We start from the raw sequence: 17,041 nt of genomic DNA on the forward strand, positions 1-17,041 counted from the left end.
CTCTTTCATCCTTTGCTGTACTCGTTCGCTCGGTTACGACGGACGCCGACGCTCGTCGCAGGAACGGCCGCCAAAGAGCTGCGCTCTAAAAATTCACCGACGATTACGATAGTCCCTAATAAGAAATTTCAGCGCGCTATATGCGTGCTTTCATTTGGTGATATATTGAGACAAAGAATTTGAGAGAGACATGTAGCAGAGTCGGCAATCGTCGAAAATCTGGTCTGCGGGTCAAGTGCGCCGGCTTTTACACATGACTCGTCGAAGGTTCCACTGTAATCGCTGGCCGCTTGACTTCCAGAAAGTACTACACAATTCGCGTCGCACATCAATCAGATTACAAAACAATCGCAAACCATGACAATTGAAGCAAGCGCGAACGAGACCAAACCAAGCAAACCAAGCAAGCGTGAACGAGAGCTGACGCGAGCAGAACGAAGCGAGCAGTACGAAACGAGCCGTTCGGCTGAAACCAGACACAAGTACGCAACGAGCGGTCGGGCGGGTCCGCATGAAACCAGTTTCCCGCGCGCTTGTCCCTGAAGGAACCGCTCTCATTGGTCTCCGCCGTTGGCGGCTCGCGGCTCGCTGTTTCATCTTTCGCTGTTGTGCTCGTTCACTCGGTTACGCCGTCGCCGACGTTCGCCCAAGGAACGGGTGCCTGCTGCGCTCCCAAAAAGTCACTTCCTCGTAAGGTGAGCTATACTGTAATCGCATCGACGAATCGTGATTACCTTAAATGGAAATAGATACGGCTTTGAGATGCCGGGGCCCACGTGCAGAGCGTTGTCCAAGTACCACACCAGGAAGATGATGGTACAGTCGCACATCAGGCCCACGAACAAGAGCTCGGCCAACGTGATGTTGTCCGGCGTCGCGGAACGGTCGTAGAAGTTGCTCCAGTTCGCCCCGTCGGGGACTGTGTGCGGAGACGCAAGCGTGTGCCGATTGCTCGCACGAAACGCTACAAGTGCAGGTTATCTTCGCTTGATTACACCCATTCTATACTGATACTGTATACTTTCTTGTGTGGAGAGACGTGCGCTTTTCGCAGGAAATTGTATAAAAGGACGGCTTGGCGCTTACCGCTGCTCTGCTCTTGCTCATAGTTGACGGAAAGATTGCATATCATGGTCCGGATTGTTTATTGCAAAATTTAGCGCAAATACGCACCTGGGTTTGGAGAAATAAAGTCGCCGTTTCGCCCGAAAGGCGAAGCACTGATTGCGATAGGAAGTTATTAGACAGCTATACGAAGTAAGGTTAGTAGTTTTATCAGCTGCATAAACTGCTGTGAATATTTGCTTACTAAAAAATTAACAAGCCCGTTGTGACGCGCGCACAGACAGATGTGAACACATCTCATTCGATAATCGCGGACACTGGCTGTCAGAACGCTGGCCTGATGAGCGGCGGCAGCAGCGGCGAGCGAAATCCGGCGTGCTGCCTCTCCGTTCAATGTGAATTAAGTGCGCGAGAACACAGCGCACACGAAGCCATCAGCTATCTAGGCTTGCCTAGCCTTCGAACCCAGCTCAGATTACCTCCAAGAAAAGGCGCGCGCGCAGCCGCGCTCAGCGAACGCCTCCTAGATAGCACAAGCCCTGTGTGCTTCGATACATGACGTCCTGCTATAGAATGTAATGAGGATGCTTCCGAGTAAGCCGCCATGATTTTGACGTCATCGCTTTCGTCACGCCGGGCTTGACAGTGGAAATTTCGGTTCAAGTAGCATGACATCATAAAGCAGAGTGCACAGGCCTGCTAACTAGGTGGCGTTGGCTCAGCCGCTGCAGCCCGAGTAGAAGAGATGCCCACTAACCTGGCCCCTCCGCCCCACCCTCCTAGCGCGCGCCAATTTCCCCGCTCCTCCACTTGCTCTCGTGAGAACAAGGCGTGCACCACCCTCCCCGCCTTCCTTCCTTGCGAGCGCGACAACACGCCACCGCATGAAGCTACCATCGTTCTCAGCTTACACTCGCAAGCTTTGCCTTGCACCTACGGCATAAGCAGCAATGGCCGCGATGTCATCGCAGTTGGGACTTTATGCAGAACATCACGGCGGCACCAACGGCGACGGCGGAAACTCGCCCGCAGTGCCCATATAATTGCTATCGCAATAAAATGCACAGTTACCTGTGCATATGTTACCTTCGTTTATGGGGAAGCAAGCTGATTCCAAGGCGGCGTAGACGACAGCCACTCCCGGAGGGTTGTCGCCTGTTGCCCGCTCTTCTCAACACGCGACAAACCTCCCGAAACGGCCGCTTTCCGCAGGTGCCAAAAGGCGGCAACATAAGTTTATGCTAACGTAGCCTAGGAAGCAGCTTGCTGCCTCATAAACGAAGGCCACTTTGCAGCTTTTAAAGCAATCCAGACCACATAATGCGATCTTTCGGCGAAATTTGAGCAAGAACAGAGCAGCGGTAAGCGCAAAATCTTTTTTTTTTCAACGGTCTTCAGCGAAAACCGCACATCCCGGTCCTTTCCAGCTGTTTTCATGGAGTTGTCATAGCTGTCGTACCTTCTATGGGCTTGTTTCTGTTTTCAAGGGCAGCTTTGTTTGCTGCAGTGATTTTTATCGTGGCTTCGTGCTCCGTCAGTCTGCCGCCTTTGGTAATGTTAATGGAGAGAGCACCCGAACATTTGCAGGGAGATGGGGGGAAGCCAATGTCCTACGTAGAATTTGGCGAAGACGCCATTGTGCCTAATGGAGTGCGTGCGCGTCCACTCGTTTTTTAAACTGCGCATAGTACCCGCCGTAGCCATTGTGTCTTTAAAGTATTTCGCAACTGTACAGCGCGAAAGCAGCTGAATACGTGAAACATCCGCGCTTTTGTCACAGGAGCCACTTGATTCGACAGAGGTGTAGAAATGTACTCGCCTAAATTTCTTTAACACTCTAAAGTCCAAGTGAAACTAGTCTTTTTTGTGTAATGTGTGCTAAGGAAGGACATTTCTGAATATACTTGTGCTTCAAAATCTTAGCATGCGCGAAGCGTGTCAGAAAAAAATAATAAGTCAGCGGCAATCTAGCGGTAAATGTGAGAGCAATCCTTCCTCTACCTCTACGACGTGGCTGACTTGCCACACTTCACACGCATACACTTTTTTACACTTTGACAGTACTAATGCGAACGCATTATAAGGGCGCTGGAATATAAACGTCTGAATGGTTGCCGGCAGTGCCAATATGTCGCCACGGAGCGGATATTGTTCCTCCTTTGTTGTTTTTACAGTAAGTTTTTACATAAGGCATAAGGTTATAAACTGGCTGACTTTTGTCTAAGTACAGTGCACATGAATTGGTCGCTTTCAGTACATGATAGTTTGTGGAGTGCGGTTCTAATAGTGGCACGAATTTTACCGTCTATGATGCTATTTACCACGGTACAGAATGAGGGAAAAGGCTAGACATAATTACATTATCAGAGAAGAAAATCTCGTCTGAAGAAGTTGATAGGCGTGATAAGGTGAGCTTTATGCAAGGGAACGACAAGTATTGCCGAGAGTCGTGACTTAATATAAAATGATTCGTAGGACACGAATAACTACATACCAGCAACTTTAGTAAGTTGCAAGTTATATTAAGAAACGGAACGTAAGGCCGTGCGTTTTGTTGGCACAACATTGCGCATTCGACGTCTGCTCAAGAAATTGTAGCACATAAAGAATTTGCAGTAGTTACAACAGGGGATCTATTGGTTAGATGGTGCACGCATGGTGATAAAATGGTAAACGTGGCCAACTTTCAACCTGTAGGTAAACGAGACATGTACAGTAGCAATATCGGCATGCGAACAGGGTGTGCAGTTTTATCAGGCACAAGGCACGCATACGTTATCTTGGACCCATCTTTGATACTACCTACCCTTTGGGCACGCATGGCAGAAGTTACATTCTCAACACCTTCAAGACATAACGACAGGGTCAATGAACAACAATGTTTATTTACTAGGCTTGTTATAATACAGAGTATCCTTCTCCATCACAATAATTTTACGTTTTACCCATTCACTTTTGAAAAGTACATCTTTGTTCTTCCTCTATGAAAATATTATTCCAGTAGTCGGTTTCCGTGCTACGAGGCAATGTGCACGCCATGATAACCCTGCAGATATCGTTCTTGTGTTTGGTCTACTCCCGACTATCAAGATTAGTTGTATCTATAAGGGAGCGCATAACCGAGACACTATCCCGAGGACGCCGTGTCGAATAGTCTCCGCAGTAGCGCTGCGCCCCTGGCGGTGTCGTACCGAACTTCTCGAAGCGCTCCAGGACGCGGAAGCTCCAGTGGAGGCTCATGCCGGGAAAGATGGATGTCCACAGCTTGTGCTTGCGTTGTATATAGTAGTAGCCTTGGCCGCCGCCCTGCTCCAACGTGAGGAAGGGCATCACGCAGCTGAAGGTCCAGTAGAGCATGGCTCCAGCGATGGCGTACTGGGCTGCGAAAAGAGAATGGGGTGGGGGGGTTTGGTCAAACTATTTCTCCAGAATAAACACTGGAAAGTGTTAAGGGATAAGACGATCACGGCAAATCCATCCTTGATGATTATCTAAGTCAATGCGAAGCATTTCTCCCCTGCACGTGGGGCAGAGCACGAGCTAACTGATGTACTCGCTCGAGGACCGCCACATACGCGGGACGTGACATCCTGACGACGTCCTGTGGCAACCAGAGGCTGTCGCAGACGCTACACAACGCACCAAATTTGTCTAGGTACAAAATGCTTTTGAAAGTACGCGTCTGCGTCTCGTAAGTGGCGATACTCCAATGGGAACCGTTTATGTCGGCAGCCTGTTCAGCGGCCGTTTGCTTGGCGTGCCGCTGTTATTCGGCTGCGCGTCGCCTCTTTTCTTGCTCGCGCTACACGGCCACGCGAATCTCGTCGGCCTGTGGCTTCGCCTCCTGCCTCGCCGCTTCGGTACGCAGCTACGCATCCCATACGTCTGTTGTATCTGCAGGTACTTTGCACTCTTTCGCCCCTCTTCCGTTGATACTTTCTAGGTATTGTTGTATATGCAAGTAGAGGCCTACGCGCAACATAGCGTAGCTAGCGCAACCGAGCCACGTCTATTTGTGGCGCGCACACCCGTACCGGCAAGTGGAGCAAGGTCAGGAGGCGCCAAGCCAGTGGCGGCGTGAAAGCCGGCGTATGGGCGCGCGCGCGCATCGGCGACAAACTTTGTGACCTTGGACGACCTCGCGTTTGACCTTGGTTCCGACTAGGCAAATAAATGCGTAGCATTTAAAAACACTCTGGGCAGCTTGAGAGTGCCCACACGAAGGCGTCATACGTAGATGAGTGGGCCTAATAGATTGCGTTATGAAAATATGTAGTGATGCCAAGCACAAAGAATTTCAGCAAAACCAGTCTTAAACAAAGGCTGCTATAATTGCATGATCATCAATGCCTCGTAAACATAAGCGGGTGTATGCGCTAACTCACACTATGGGAAGTATCTGCTGGCAAACATAATGGGCACATGTTGAAATCCGGGACATTCTGGCGTAACGCGAGCACTAGCGAAGAGAGACTAATTCTTTCGGCTGTACGAAGTCGCAGGACCAGAAATGCATGCGCGGGTGGTTTTCCGAAGAACAGACAAGCGGCATCGACGTTCGACACTTTCTCATAAGATCTGAGCATGATGTGGGCTGTTTGTCTTTGCTATTATATATTAAGCATCACGCTTGCTGAACACTTCTTAGGAGCCGTCCTAACGCATATAAAATTTCCGGATAAGGCTTCTGATCTTGAACAGAGATAGTCGGTCATTCAGAGAAACATTAATCGAATTGACGGGCTTTGAATTTGCGCGCGCAGTTTACGAGAGAGACGCGCATTCTATAATTACCGTGTACAGGCGTTTGTTGTGTCCGCCGTAATTTGCGATCAAACACGTGATCCCTTGTTCAGCAGCAACATGCCTTAGCCACTAAGCCACTACCCGCCGGGGTGGCTCAGTCAGCTAAGGCGTTGCGCTGCTGAGCACGAGGTCGCGGGATCGAGTCCCGGCTGCGGCGGCTGCATTTCGATAGAGGCAAAATGCAAAAACCCCTGTGTGCTTGCGTTGTAGTGCACGTTAAAGAACCCCAGGTGGTCAAAATTAATCCGGAGCCCTCCACTACGGCGTGCGTCATAATCAGAACTGGTTTTGGCACGCAAAACCCCAGAAAGAAGAAGAACACTAAGCCACCGCGAAGGCTTTCACCGGAAAATTGATCGCACGATATAGGCACTGGCAGAGGGGGCGCATGGAATTCAAGTTCCGGAAGAGGGAACTCACAGCTGGCGAAGAACATGGAGATCAGTATGGCGTGCATCTGGCAGTTGCTGCAGAAGCACATGAGAATGGTGAAGAGCAGAGACGGGTCGCTGAACTGGATGAAGGCGCGGCCCTCTTCGTTCCTCTTGACGCTCACGAAGAGCATCATGAGGGTGACGGTGATCAGGTGCATGAAGAAGCCACTCAGGTAGTGGCTCGCCCAGTACACCCAGTCGCTCAGCCCCATCACCCGGAGCATCTCCTTCATGCCTGCGGCGCAGCGGTGCGCGGCGAGGTCTCATATATGAGTCGGAGTTGGAGACGTCATCATCAATGATCTATTCTAGCGTGTATCTGTGCACAAACTCTTCTCCTAGAAGTCTTCCAAGCCCATGTGCCATTCTCAACCTCAAGCATGCACATTTTCGACTGCCATAACGCCACGTTATTAAACCACTTGCTGATACTGCTGTGTTTACGCTCCCCTTGGCAGACGGAGGCTTTGCAGCTTTCTTTTCTTGGTTCGTTTTTTTTTTTACGAGTATAGCCCGGATTATAATCGGCGGAGCGTGTGGTGCGCGTCGCCCTCACCGTTCGCCTTCTCGTCGCTGAGTCGAGCGACGAAGAAGGAGAAAGGGATGAGCATGCCGATGCAGAACCGGGTGAGCACCAGCGCGTAGTTCTTGGTGTCCTTGTATTCGAGGTAGCTCGGAAAGGGAAAGCGCTGCAGCGTCAGCTGGTCCACGGGGTGCGCGTAGCCGAAACGTTCGGCCTGCAACTCCAGGTGGCGCTGCTGCAGCGCCCCCATCACCGGCAGCAGGGTGTTCATCTCGGGGAACCGCTCCTCGGCCACGGGTCCCTCGGGCTGAGAGATGAGCCTCTGCTGGTATAAAACCTGCTCGCAGCCAGCAGACAGGTGATGAAAGCTCGTGCGAAGGATTGCTGGTAGCTTGTCATGTATAAGGGTACACTTGCGCCGCGCATAGCCTTAAGATACACAGACTTTTGAAAGACAGTCGCATGCACATCACTACGGTACACCGTTAAAAAAAAAAGACAAAGCTGTGAATGCTGTCACCACCCTCTCTGAATAGCCATAGAGGATCAGCAGTGGTTGAACAAGGAATGTTGCTGTAGCCGAAGCTTCGCGAAAGGGACTTGTCTTCGTCAGCCCCTTTGTCAAGTCCTCCTGTCGTAGCATCAAATATGCAGCGGCGTTCCTTGTTCGAACGCTTTTGATCACTTCAAATATCTATATTCTAGGGAACATCTCTCTTGTTTGCATTCATAGCTATCTGTCGTGCTCGCTATACAGCGCAAGCTTACATTTAAAGCGAGCGAATCTTGCGGAAACATAACCGGACTTCCGCGCCTGCTGGGGCTCTCGAAGGACTGACACCGAGCGGGAGAATGACGTCGATAGAGCTCTATGTGGTGACCTGATAGGCACCACCAGGTGTGTTAATCGGGACACACCTTTACTGCGTCGTACTTCCTGTCAAAATGCGTCACGAGTGGTACGCGATGATCGTGGTATGTTTAGCTCGTGTCCGGAGCGTCGCTATGCGATCGCGTTTAAACGTCTGCGCGTTAGGACACCACACCGAAGGTACTCCGAAATTACGCGCTCCGTGTAGCGGCCGTTGAAGGCAACAGCCGATGCCTGAAACGTGTCCGTGCAACGTGACGCTCACTTCGTCCCGCGTGAAGACAAGGCGTGAAGACAAGGGGTGAAGACAAGACATGGACGACAGTGGTAAAGTAGCTTTTGCCATGCTTCGCGCTGGCGACTGCCAGCCACCCTGTTAGAGATTAAATGACCGAGCTGCTGCTCTGGTCTGACAGTACCTTGGTGTTAGGTTCCCGAATTGCACGGCTACATTTTCTTCAGTTACCTAATTTCTTTTTCTAGCATATCGCATAATCTTAACAATATTCAACTATACGTGAGAAATTTCAGCTTCATATTGTGCGGCATGCTGCTACATTATTTTTCGCCTTCATTCCGTGCCTATTAGGGGAAGAGCTGCTTTGCTAGGCAACCTGTTCTTGTTTTCTTTTCGCCAGCCCCTTCGGAAAGGGCACTCCTGCTGCTTATTTTCGCGATAAAATTTCAGTTAGCGGCGAGTTCGCGCTCATGGTTTCCATGTCTCTAAGTATTCCGTAAAAAGCAGCCAGCCAGAGTGGTATAATGTAAGGATGCATTGCTATTGGTTCTTGCTCGTCCTTACCAACGAACCTTAATGGCCGGTATATTTCGGTGATAACGGGGGCGACGCGTCCCTCGGACCACTGACGAACCGTGCAGAGTAACAGCATAGAAATAACGTTTATCCATTACTCTGGTCCAGTTGACGGAGCCGCCATGTACAAAGCAGCAGGAATGCTGATGTCGAAAAAGTACAATGAAAGCTCAAGGAGATACGTTGCGCAACACGATAGGACATTGCGCAACGCACTACGGAACTTTCCAGACGAGGCAAAGTCGCGTACGCAGCGCGTCATCACGCGTAAGCCGGTGTCGCGCATCCTCACCTGCAGGTCAAACGGCAGGCGTCCGGCGTACATGCGCACGTGCAGGCTCACGGGCGCCGTGTCGTTCGCGTCCACGTAGTTGGTGTACAAGAGCAGTACGCTGGTGGCCGCCGGCGTGCCGTTGCCGAAGCTGGCGTCGTCGCGGGCCCGCTCGACCAGTTGCTGCTCCGTCGGCACCTCGATCACCTTGCGCACGTGGAGCGGCCCGAAAGCCGAGCGCGTCAGCGCCGACAGGTACTTGCTCTTCGGCGCGAAGTACACCTGCGCGGGGCAGTGAGCGGTGGCCGCTCTTTCTATACATTTCCCTTGCCGCATACAGTGTCGTGCAAATATTACGAGAAGAAATTCTCTCGCGATAGTGTCTACGGGAGCTGGAAGTATGGCATTTCAGCCAGCATGGGCACCATGTGCAGTACTGTCAACCAGAAAAGTTTACGGACCACGGGATTTCGGAAAACGTTAAATTTCAGAAGATGATGATGATGAATTTGGTGTTTTGTGGCGCAAGGGCCAAGTATGGCCAAAGAGTGCCAGGCCACAGTTAATGAGTTAACAATGAAGTAATTAATTATGTAGTTGGTTGTGACATGGCTGTAGAGGGGCCTAAAAACAGTGGCTGTTAAGTCCGTAAACACATATGTAATAAAATTATGGAAATGACCAATGAATGTACTCTAAAACAAGAAATACGTTAAATTATATATTATATATACGTAGCAGTAGTTAGTAAAGCCGAACATCACAATGTTGCTCACACATACTGGTAGAGGCCGTAAATGCGACTACTAGGCTGCGGTGTGAGCGGCTGCGCAGATATTCAGCTTTTTCTCAGATCTCGTGTTCCGTAAAATTTTGTGGTTGACTGTAGATGCGTTTGCCTAAACTTGGTCCTTATGGCTTCAAACTTATACCTTGCGATTGCAAGCTGATCACTTTGAAGAAAATGTTACGTTTTAAATGGAACAATTCGCAGTGATTTCGCATGTATACAAATAGTTGTTGCCTTGCTGTGCATAGAAAAATATGAGCACTTGGAAATTTAGAAAGCGAGAAGCGTAATGGGGTCATCATGGTGCTGATATGGTCTCAAGCCTCGAACACGTATACGTTAAGCCAGTCTATGTACTACGCGCCATTCCCATGGTAATTTAACGGTCGCAGCTCCAGAATTCTCCCTGTTATAGTAATTTTGGAGGTAAATGGTATGCTTTAATCATGTTAAAGAACCCCAGGTGGTCGAAATTAATCCGGAGCCCTCCACTACGGCGTGCCTCATAATCACAACTGGTTTTGGCACGTAAAACCCTAGAAAGAAGGTTAATCATGATAGAATAACGCTTGGTGTAATTGTATGAGCGAAGACATACAGGGCAGTTTTAACGCGTGGCCTTTGTCCAATAAATAAAGGAATGAAAGAAGTGAAGCACATTTCGTTATTTGCAATGTACACTAGCTTTTTGGCTTCGGCATTGTGCAGAGAATTCTCATTCCTTAAAGCAAAGTACTTTGCAAGGCACGTCATTGGCGGAGCTGGGGATGTTCGTTGTGCGCTACGTTTTTGGGGCAACATGTTGAGTCTGGCGCTGATGAGACGGGCTCCTAGTATTCATTGCGCATGTTAACCAACACGTCATGTTGGAGGTCTGTTAGCGAACGTGCAGTTCGCCTCAGAACCACGGCTCCATTTGGTTTGGTTGAAAATCCGCGCCATATTTTTGTGCATCTAAGTTGGTTCAATAGGCGCATGCCACCCAATCTTTGTGATCGGGCGGTTGTAGGCATTTGTCCTTGCCGAACGAGTGGCAATGTTGAGCCATAGCATTCTCTTCATTGACGCGCTGGTGGCAAGAGTACCTTACAGTCGGGAGGCCGAACGGCGGCAATTTGGACATTACATTAGGGTAACCTTGGGGCTGATAAGACTGCAGTGAAAGGATCGAGCACCATTGGACATTATACGTTACTGGTACTAGGCGGACATGCCAACTGTTCATGCACATCAGCAGTCGGTGTTCTCAGAGGGTGTCGTTTCCAGGCTGGAGCATAAAGGGGGGGAGGATATGGGATGGGTGCATGCTGGACGCCGTCAACAGCGCCACATTTTCGCATTCCTCATTTTGTGAATTGCGATCGGTTCAAGGGGCTACTGCGGCCTTCCTCATTTTTCGAAGTGCCATCGTGGAGAAATTTAACAGCATGGCGAAATTCGACAGTGTCCATTCGAGCACGCCTGATCCATCAGCGCGCGCTGTCGCCATTTTCGAGATAATCCTATCGAAAAATAAAATCTACATGATCCCTCATCAATATATATATATATATATATTATATATACATATACATATACATATGACCTATATTGGCTGAAATGGGAGGCGCTTCATATGCTATACGGTAACATACCGGTTTTTATGCGTATAGGGTGCCAGGTATGTTCGTTATACAGGATATTGAGATGTGGGACATGCCCCTTGTGGGGACAAGTGGGATCCCTATATGTCCACACGGTATTATCGGATATTCGGCATATGGTATTTTTTATAGTGGATCGGCGCATTTAGCATAATCGATAAGGCACTGTTCCCGATGTGCAGCGCGGAGAGAGACGAGATGAACCCGGTGAGCCGTGTCTCACCGTGTCTATGTGGGCAATGTCCTTCTGCGTGTTCCAGAAGGCGTCGGTCTTGATCGTGTCGAACATGGTGTCCCCCCGGCGCACCATGGGCTCCCGGACCACCGAGTCCTCCTGGATGCCCAGCAGCAGCGTCACCATGAGCGCCACCTCGAGCACCGTGGTCAGGTAGTGGCGGCTGATTCGCTTCACGTACACGTTCTTCCAGAGGATGATGTACAGCTGCCGGCACCACAGCAGGGGCACGGCGCGCATGGACCGCGATGTGAGCAGGGCGCCATCTGCGCCGACGGTGGGGCCATGGGCTGCATGGCGAGCTTCGGTATTAGTGGTGACGATAATGTGTATTGGCATCCCCCTTCGAAAACGGGCGGAGATAAATAGTCGCCTAGCCTGCTCGATTTATTCAGCGTTTGCTGCATTTATCGCCATCTAGCAATTGTCCTACTTGATATCGCTCTTACTTTCTCCATCCCTATATTGTACCTTTAACTATGCTTGCAATGAGTCTGGTTCTATCAATTTCCTCCCTGATTTTTTTTTACGCCGATAGTCTAATCATCTCTTATCTATCTCGGCTTCTGACCAGTTATTCCTTCCATCTTCTTTGAATCCCGACGTTTTCTATAAGGTGGACACTCCCTACGGGTCTCGCTGGACGATACCTCGGCATTCGATAACGATGCGCCGAATTGTCTTCGGGATTGTTTTTTTTTTTGCAGTACACACATGCCTTATCCGGTGGCGCATATTTGCTCCGGTATATTTTTGTCCCCAGGCAGCTAGCTCGGGCCTATTATAGCAAGGCACCGCCTTTTGCGTTATCATAGAAAATTTTCCTTCCCATTCATTTATTGCCGTTTCGGCAAATCTTCACGTTCTTTTTTCTTTTTTATGCTTTGCATCCAAATTACCCTCTGTTTCTATTTTTTATGTCTCCGGGTTGTCTGTTGACACTCTCAATTACCCTGTACTTGGTTGACAACTTTCTTGAACTCTTCCTCGATTCCGTGTTCACGCTTTTTAGGCACAGATATTTGTGCACTTTAGCTGGTCATTTCTTTTCATCCATGTTCTTTAGTCTTTAAAAACTAATCTTGCTCGGTGCTTCTATGACTTTAAAAGAAGCCCATCCTATCTCACCTTGCACTGCCGTATTTGTGGTGTTATAGTGGATGCCCAATGCCAATGAATCCACCAACCTGTGGTAAGTGTTAAACCGCTACCACATGTTTTTATTTAAAGAAATGGATTGCATTTGCGAACGTTAGCACTAGCACCATTACACTTTTCCATAGTCATTGCACCACCTTGTATTTATTGTAGCCCCCTTAATACCTAGAAATGCTACCCATATAAGTCTATTTTGAGCTATTTAAATCTCGATGCACTGTGTTAGTACAAATATAACTTTAAGTGTCTGCCTTGTCTGAACACATTCTGTAGTTCCCTCAGTATATTTTTCTTCACCCACTTCGGCAGCTTTAATTTTATGGCCGGCATTGCCATTCTATATATCACCGACGTTACTGTAACTGGCCCGTACGAGCTCGTCTTATCCTTTTAACTGCGCCTCTGTAGATGAGGTTCATCGTGCTTTCGCCACCCAAATTAAAATTTCCTCCTTTTAATCACTTGCTCTATGGCATTAGTCAACACTGCCTTGCTCTTTGGACCCAGTTGTTTTAATTACTGTATTGGAATTGTATCGGGTCCTGCCGTTTTGCTATTGGGGACATTTTCTTCTGCTTTCTTCCAGCAAAACATTTATTCCAGCATAAAATTTGGGGACATTGATTAAGGAATTGATGATGAGGGTGATGATTGTTATTTATAGGTATCCCCTTTAAAACGGGACGGTGACAAGTAGTCACCTGGCCTTTTTAAGTTATTCGGGTATGCTAGACATACTTTTCATTCAAGCATTTTTTTATACATCTCCTTAATCTCTCTTGTCTTCCTTAAAACTTCTCTACCTACCTTGTGCCGCTACCTATGCCTGTAAGGGATCCAGTCATATCAATCTCTACCCTGATTTCTTTTCCCGCCAATACTCTAAGCGTCTCTTGCTTATCTCGCCTGCTGACTGGCTGGTGCTTGGATTGTGGACATTGACAAACGCCCCCCTGGTGGCCGTGAGTGGAAACCGCCGTGCGGATCACGAGGAAAAGCGTCATTTTTCCGGAATAACTTATCATATACGCTATCATTTCAAAATGTCCGTAGAAAAATTCTACATGCATAGCCAAGCGCGCCAAATAGTCCTACTGTTCTCTGTAGCGCTGTTTGAAATATGGAAGTCTCCGGAAGTTGTGGAAGTTTGTAGACGATTTTACGTGGCCAAAAATGATTGCACTGTCGATTCGTATACCCCAGGGAATACACATACTTAGAAGACTACACTTTCAGCTCACCATAAGCTCGCGTTTCAGAACGAAATGTTCTTCCAAATTGTCATCTTCATCAACACAATCACAATATCAACTGCAAATGATGATACAAGCCTGCTGTTGAGCCAGCGCTTGAGGTTGGGCCGCGCTTCCGTCGAACGGATGTTGATCTTGCTGATAAGATGAACGCTAGTTCACTTGTTTTATTCTGGCGCGGGGTTCATGCTTATTTGCTTTACTAGGCTCCGATTAGTGATTGGTTGCGCACGATGTCTTACGTCACTGATTGCGTCATTGCGGTAGTTTCGAATGTGAGCCATACTCTGTTTCAGAGATTAGGTGTAACGCTGTGGAGGCTAGAGAGACGTTTTTGCAGTTGGTGCGTTCGCATAGCGAAATAGTTCAATGATTTCTTGACCCCAATTGTCCGAAAATGTTCCTTTATATAATATCAGTATTGAATGAAAAAAATGTTTTAATGCTTAACACACTGTGGTTTACGGATGCTAATGCGTCATTTGCAGCCCTTCGTGGTAGCCTCACGTGCGTTCTCGCGCGAGCCAACGCCGTTGGAGCACAGCGCAGCATTGCGCTACATGCAGCGGAGGCCTTGCGAAGGCCTTATATATCGAGGCGGGCAACCAAAAGGCCTAACTACGCGCGCGTGAAAATGCCTTGGGAGCTGTCGTGACGTCACGCTGGATCGGGCCAGTCGATTGAAGGCGCACATAACGCAGCGTATATAGAACAACATCCCGCCCACAAATACAGCGCGAAAGAAAGGAAAAAGAAGATGGAAATTGATATATTCCAGGCACACGGCGCTGGAGCTCCGGAAAAGTGTTGCCGGAATCGCCCTATCATTGGCTGGTTTCTGCCACCTGACTCACGTGACGCCTGCTAGCCACTCCTGGGGCTAGAATTCAAGTTATTCGTTCATAAGGGCAGTTTGCCATTGGCCGGCCGCGTTGGCAAGTATGTCAGACGTCGCGATTGGCTCTTGCGAACACTTAAGGCCAAACTACATGTACGCTTGCGCCCGCGCGCCTACGCATGCGCAGATGGTGCGAGGCGGATCGTACGCATGTACAACATTATGATTGGCTGGGCCCTCTTCTTACAAACAGTTGAAGCGTCAGAAATTTCTGAGTATGACCCCTGAACCCGTACAAAACAATAATGTTCTTAGGCTAGAATTTATTCAAGGAACAGAGGCCAACCGACAAACACGATAGCCAAGGCGACTAGCTAATGACAAACGGCAATTACTAATGCGGCTATAATTTTTCTCGCCCAGCAGCAGCGGTAGCCTGTAGTCGGGGCAGTGACCACATGCTGAAGATGCTATAGATTACGTTGGGCCAGATTCCACTAACGTAACTACTAACGGCGCAATGCCGATTGTGCAAATTTCTGTCATCAATTTTTATTAACCACGTTTGACCCTGAATATGTTAATATTGCACTAAGAGACGCGAATGGCCACACAAATTTGAAGCCCCACCCCCCCCCCCCCCCCCCCCCACCCACCCCACGGGACGTCGCCGATTACACACAGTACGCCATATAACAGGCCAGGCGGAGCATATAACGGCTGCGCTCCGGCTCTCGGCCGGCTAGAGAAATGAAATTGGCTTCAGCCTTTTCACCGCAATCGGCGGCATCCCATTCGGAAGTCCTTGAATCACAACTCGCACCTCTGAATGCAAAAGAGTGAGCCCTAAATTTGATGAACATCTCGGAACACATACTTGGTTAGTTTCAAATAAAAGTAAGTTGTCCTCGAATACGATAGGCAAGTTTCTGATAAACATATCATAACCGCGAAATTAATAAAATAGAATTCATAATTTTTATAAATAATCTGTACAAGCACAGTTCGCGCAGTTAGTGTAGCCTGTAGCCTGACTTTTTGGAGACTCTGAATATGAGTGCTCGAAATAAAGAGCGGCGTTACGTTAGCTTCCGTTACGGCACCGGCAACTGGTCTCCTCGGACCTAACCCTGGAACTGGCTCAACGGACCATGTACCGCAAGAATAACTTTTCGAGGGTATAGTTTCGCATAAAACACTTCACAGAAGTGTTTCCAGAGGAACTGCATCTCCGAAAAAGAGCTGCTTGCTATGGAATCCTTTCAAGCCGATGGTCATGAGAGTCACATAGCCCCAACGGTCACCGCACTCGTAAGGTGCAAGCTGCAATGTTTCCTGGGACGCGCCGAAAATCTGCCCGAGCTACGCGAGTGTCACTATAGTGCTGTGCGAAAAAGAAAGACCGACGCGGTCACTCACTTGGCTGCATCTTCGGGCTGGGCTGCGGTTGCCGGTGTTCCTGCTCGGCGCTGGTAACGAAGAACGATCTGGAAGCCGACCGTCGCGAGCTGCGTGCAAGGATTCTTCTCTCGCGATTGTCACGAGCACCCCGACGGGGCTCTCAGCCGTTACCGCCCCGGAAAACGCGCGATGAAAATGATGATGATGGTGATGGTTATGGCACGTGCTCACAAAGGGTGAAGTTCACTAACGCAAAAATTTGTGCTAGTTGGTCATTCGCGATCGTCGAAGAAAAAGAGCATAGAACGAGGAACGTACATAGAATAAAACTGCATGTGTCTGTGCAGCGCTGGGTATGAAATAAAATAAATTGTCTTTTTTTTTGCGTGCCGAAACTGCGATAAGGCTATGAGGTACGCCATGGTGGGGGACTCCGGTACAGTTTCGACCACCATGGGTTCATTAACGTCCACCTATATCTAACTATATCTAAGTAACTACATCATCCGCCCCTATAGAGATGCGGCGGCGACAAGAACAAAAGTTAGTTAAAATAAACAAAAGGCCAGTTATTAATCGAATTAGTGCGTAATTAGGCAGTCAACCTTGCAAACCGAAAGAAGAAATAAATAAAAGTAAAATTAGTTTGGGTGAAGCAAACGAGTGTACTAAAGATTTCGAACTCAATTTTTGGAATTTGTTTTCTCGAAGTGAAGTTTTATAATTTTAAGGAGGAGAAATAAATCGTGTCAAGACCGTAGAAATATAATAGAAGGGAAATATTTACAGGGCAACCTTCTTGCTTTGGCGAGGTAATCATAGACGGCTGGGCAAACGCTCGTGTGACTGTAGCCTATAGCAGCGGTGCTCCAAGTGAGAGTACAACTGTACTTCATACCCTCAATTCAAGATTACAAAGCGGAATCTCTAAAAGTAGTT

At 48.6% G+C, this 17,041-nt stretch overlaps 1 protein-coding gene across 1 annotated transcript; it reads right to left on the bottom strand.

Moving 5' to 3' along the window:
- Positions 1-680: 680 nt before the first annotated feature.
- LOC119466558 (phospholipid-transporting ATPase ABCA3) lies at positions 681-16,282 on the bottom strand. The gene is made up of 7 exons (XM_037727083.2): positions 16,121-16,282; positions 11,441-11,742; positions 8,806-9,066; positions 6,862-7,165; positions 6,292-6,540; positions 4,257-4,445; positions 681-919 (listed from the first exon to the last, which is right to left on the bottom strand). The coding sequence occupies exons 1-7, from the start codon at positions 16,128-16,130 to the stop codon at positions 681-683; spliced, it is 1,554 nt and encodes a 517-aa protein (XP_037583011.2). The 5' UTR covers positions 16,131-16,282.
- Between the last annotated feature and the right edge of the window lie 759 nt (positions 16,283-17,041).

Source organism: Dermacentor silvarum, chromosome 10 (genome assembly GCF_013339745.2).
Source record: "Dermacentor silvarum isolate Dsil-2018 chromosome 10, BIME_Dsil_1.4, whole genome shotgun sequence".
Taxonomy (NCBI): domain Eukaryota; kingdom Metazoa; phylum Arthropoda; class Arachnida; order Ixodida; family Ixodidae; genus Dermacentor; species Dermacentor silvarum.

Coding starts and splice junctions, on each gene's coding strand:
- LOC119466558 (XM_037727083.2), bottom strand. Junction 6,541..6,861: donor CAGCGACGAGAAGGCGAACG/GTGAGGGCGACG, acceptor GCTGCGCCGCAG/GCATGAAGGAGATGCTCCGG. Junction 920..4,256: donor GGAGCGCTTCGAGAAGTTCG/GTACGACACCGC, acceptor CTCCGCACACAG/TCCCCGACGGGGCGAACTGG.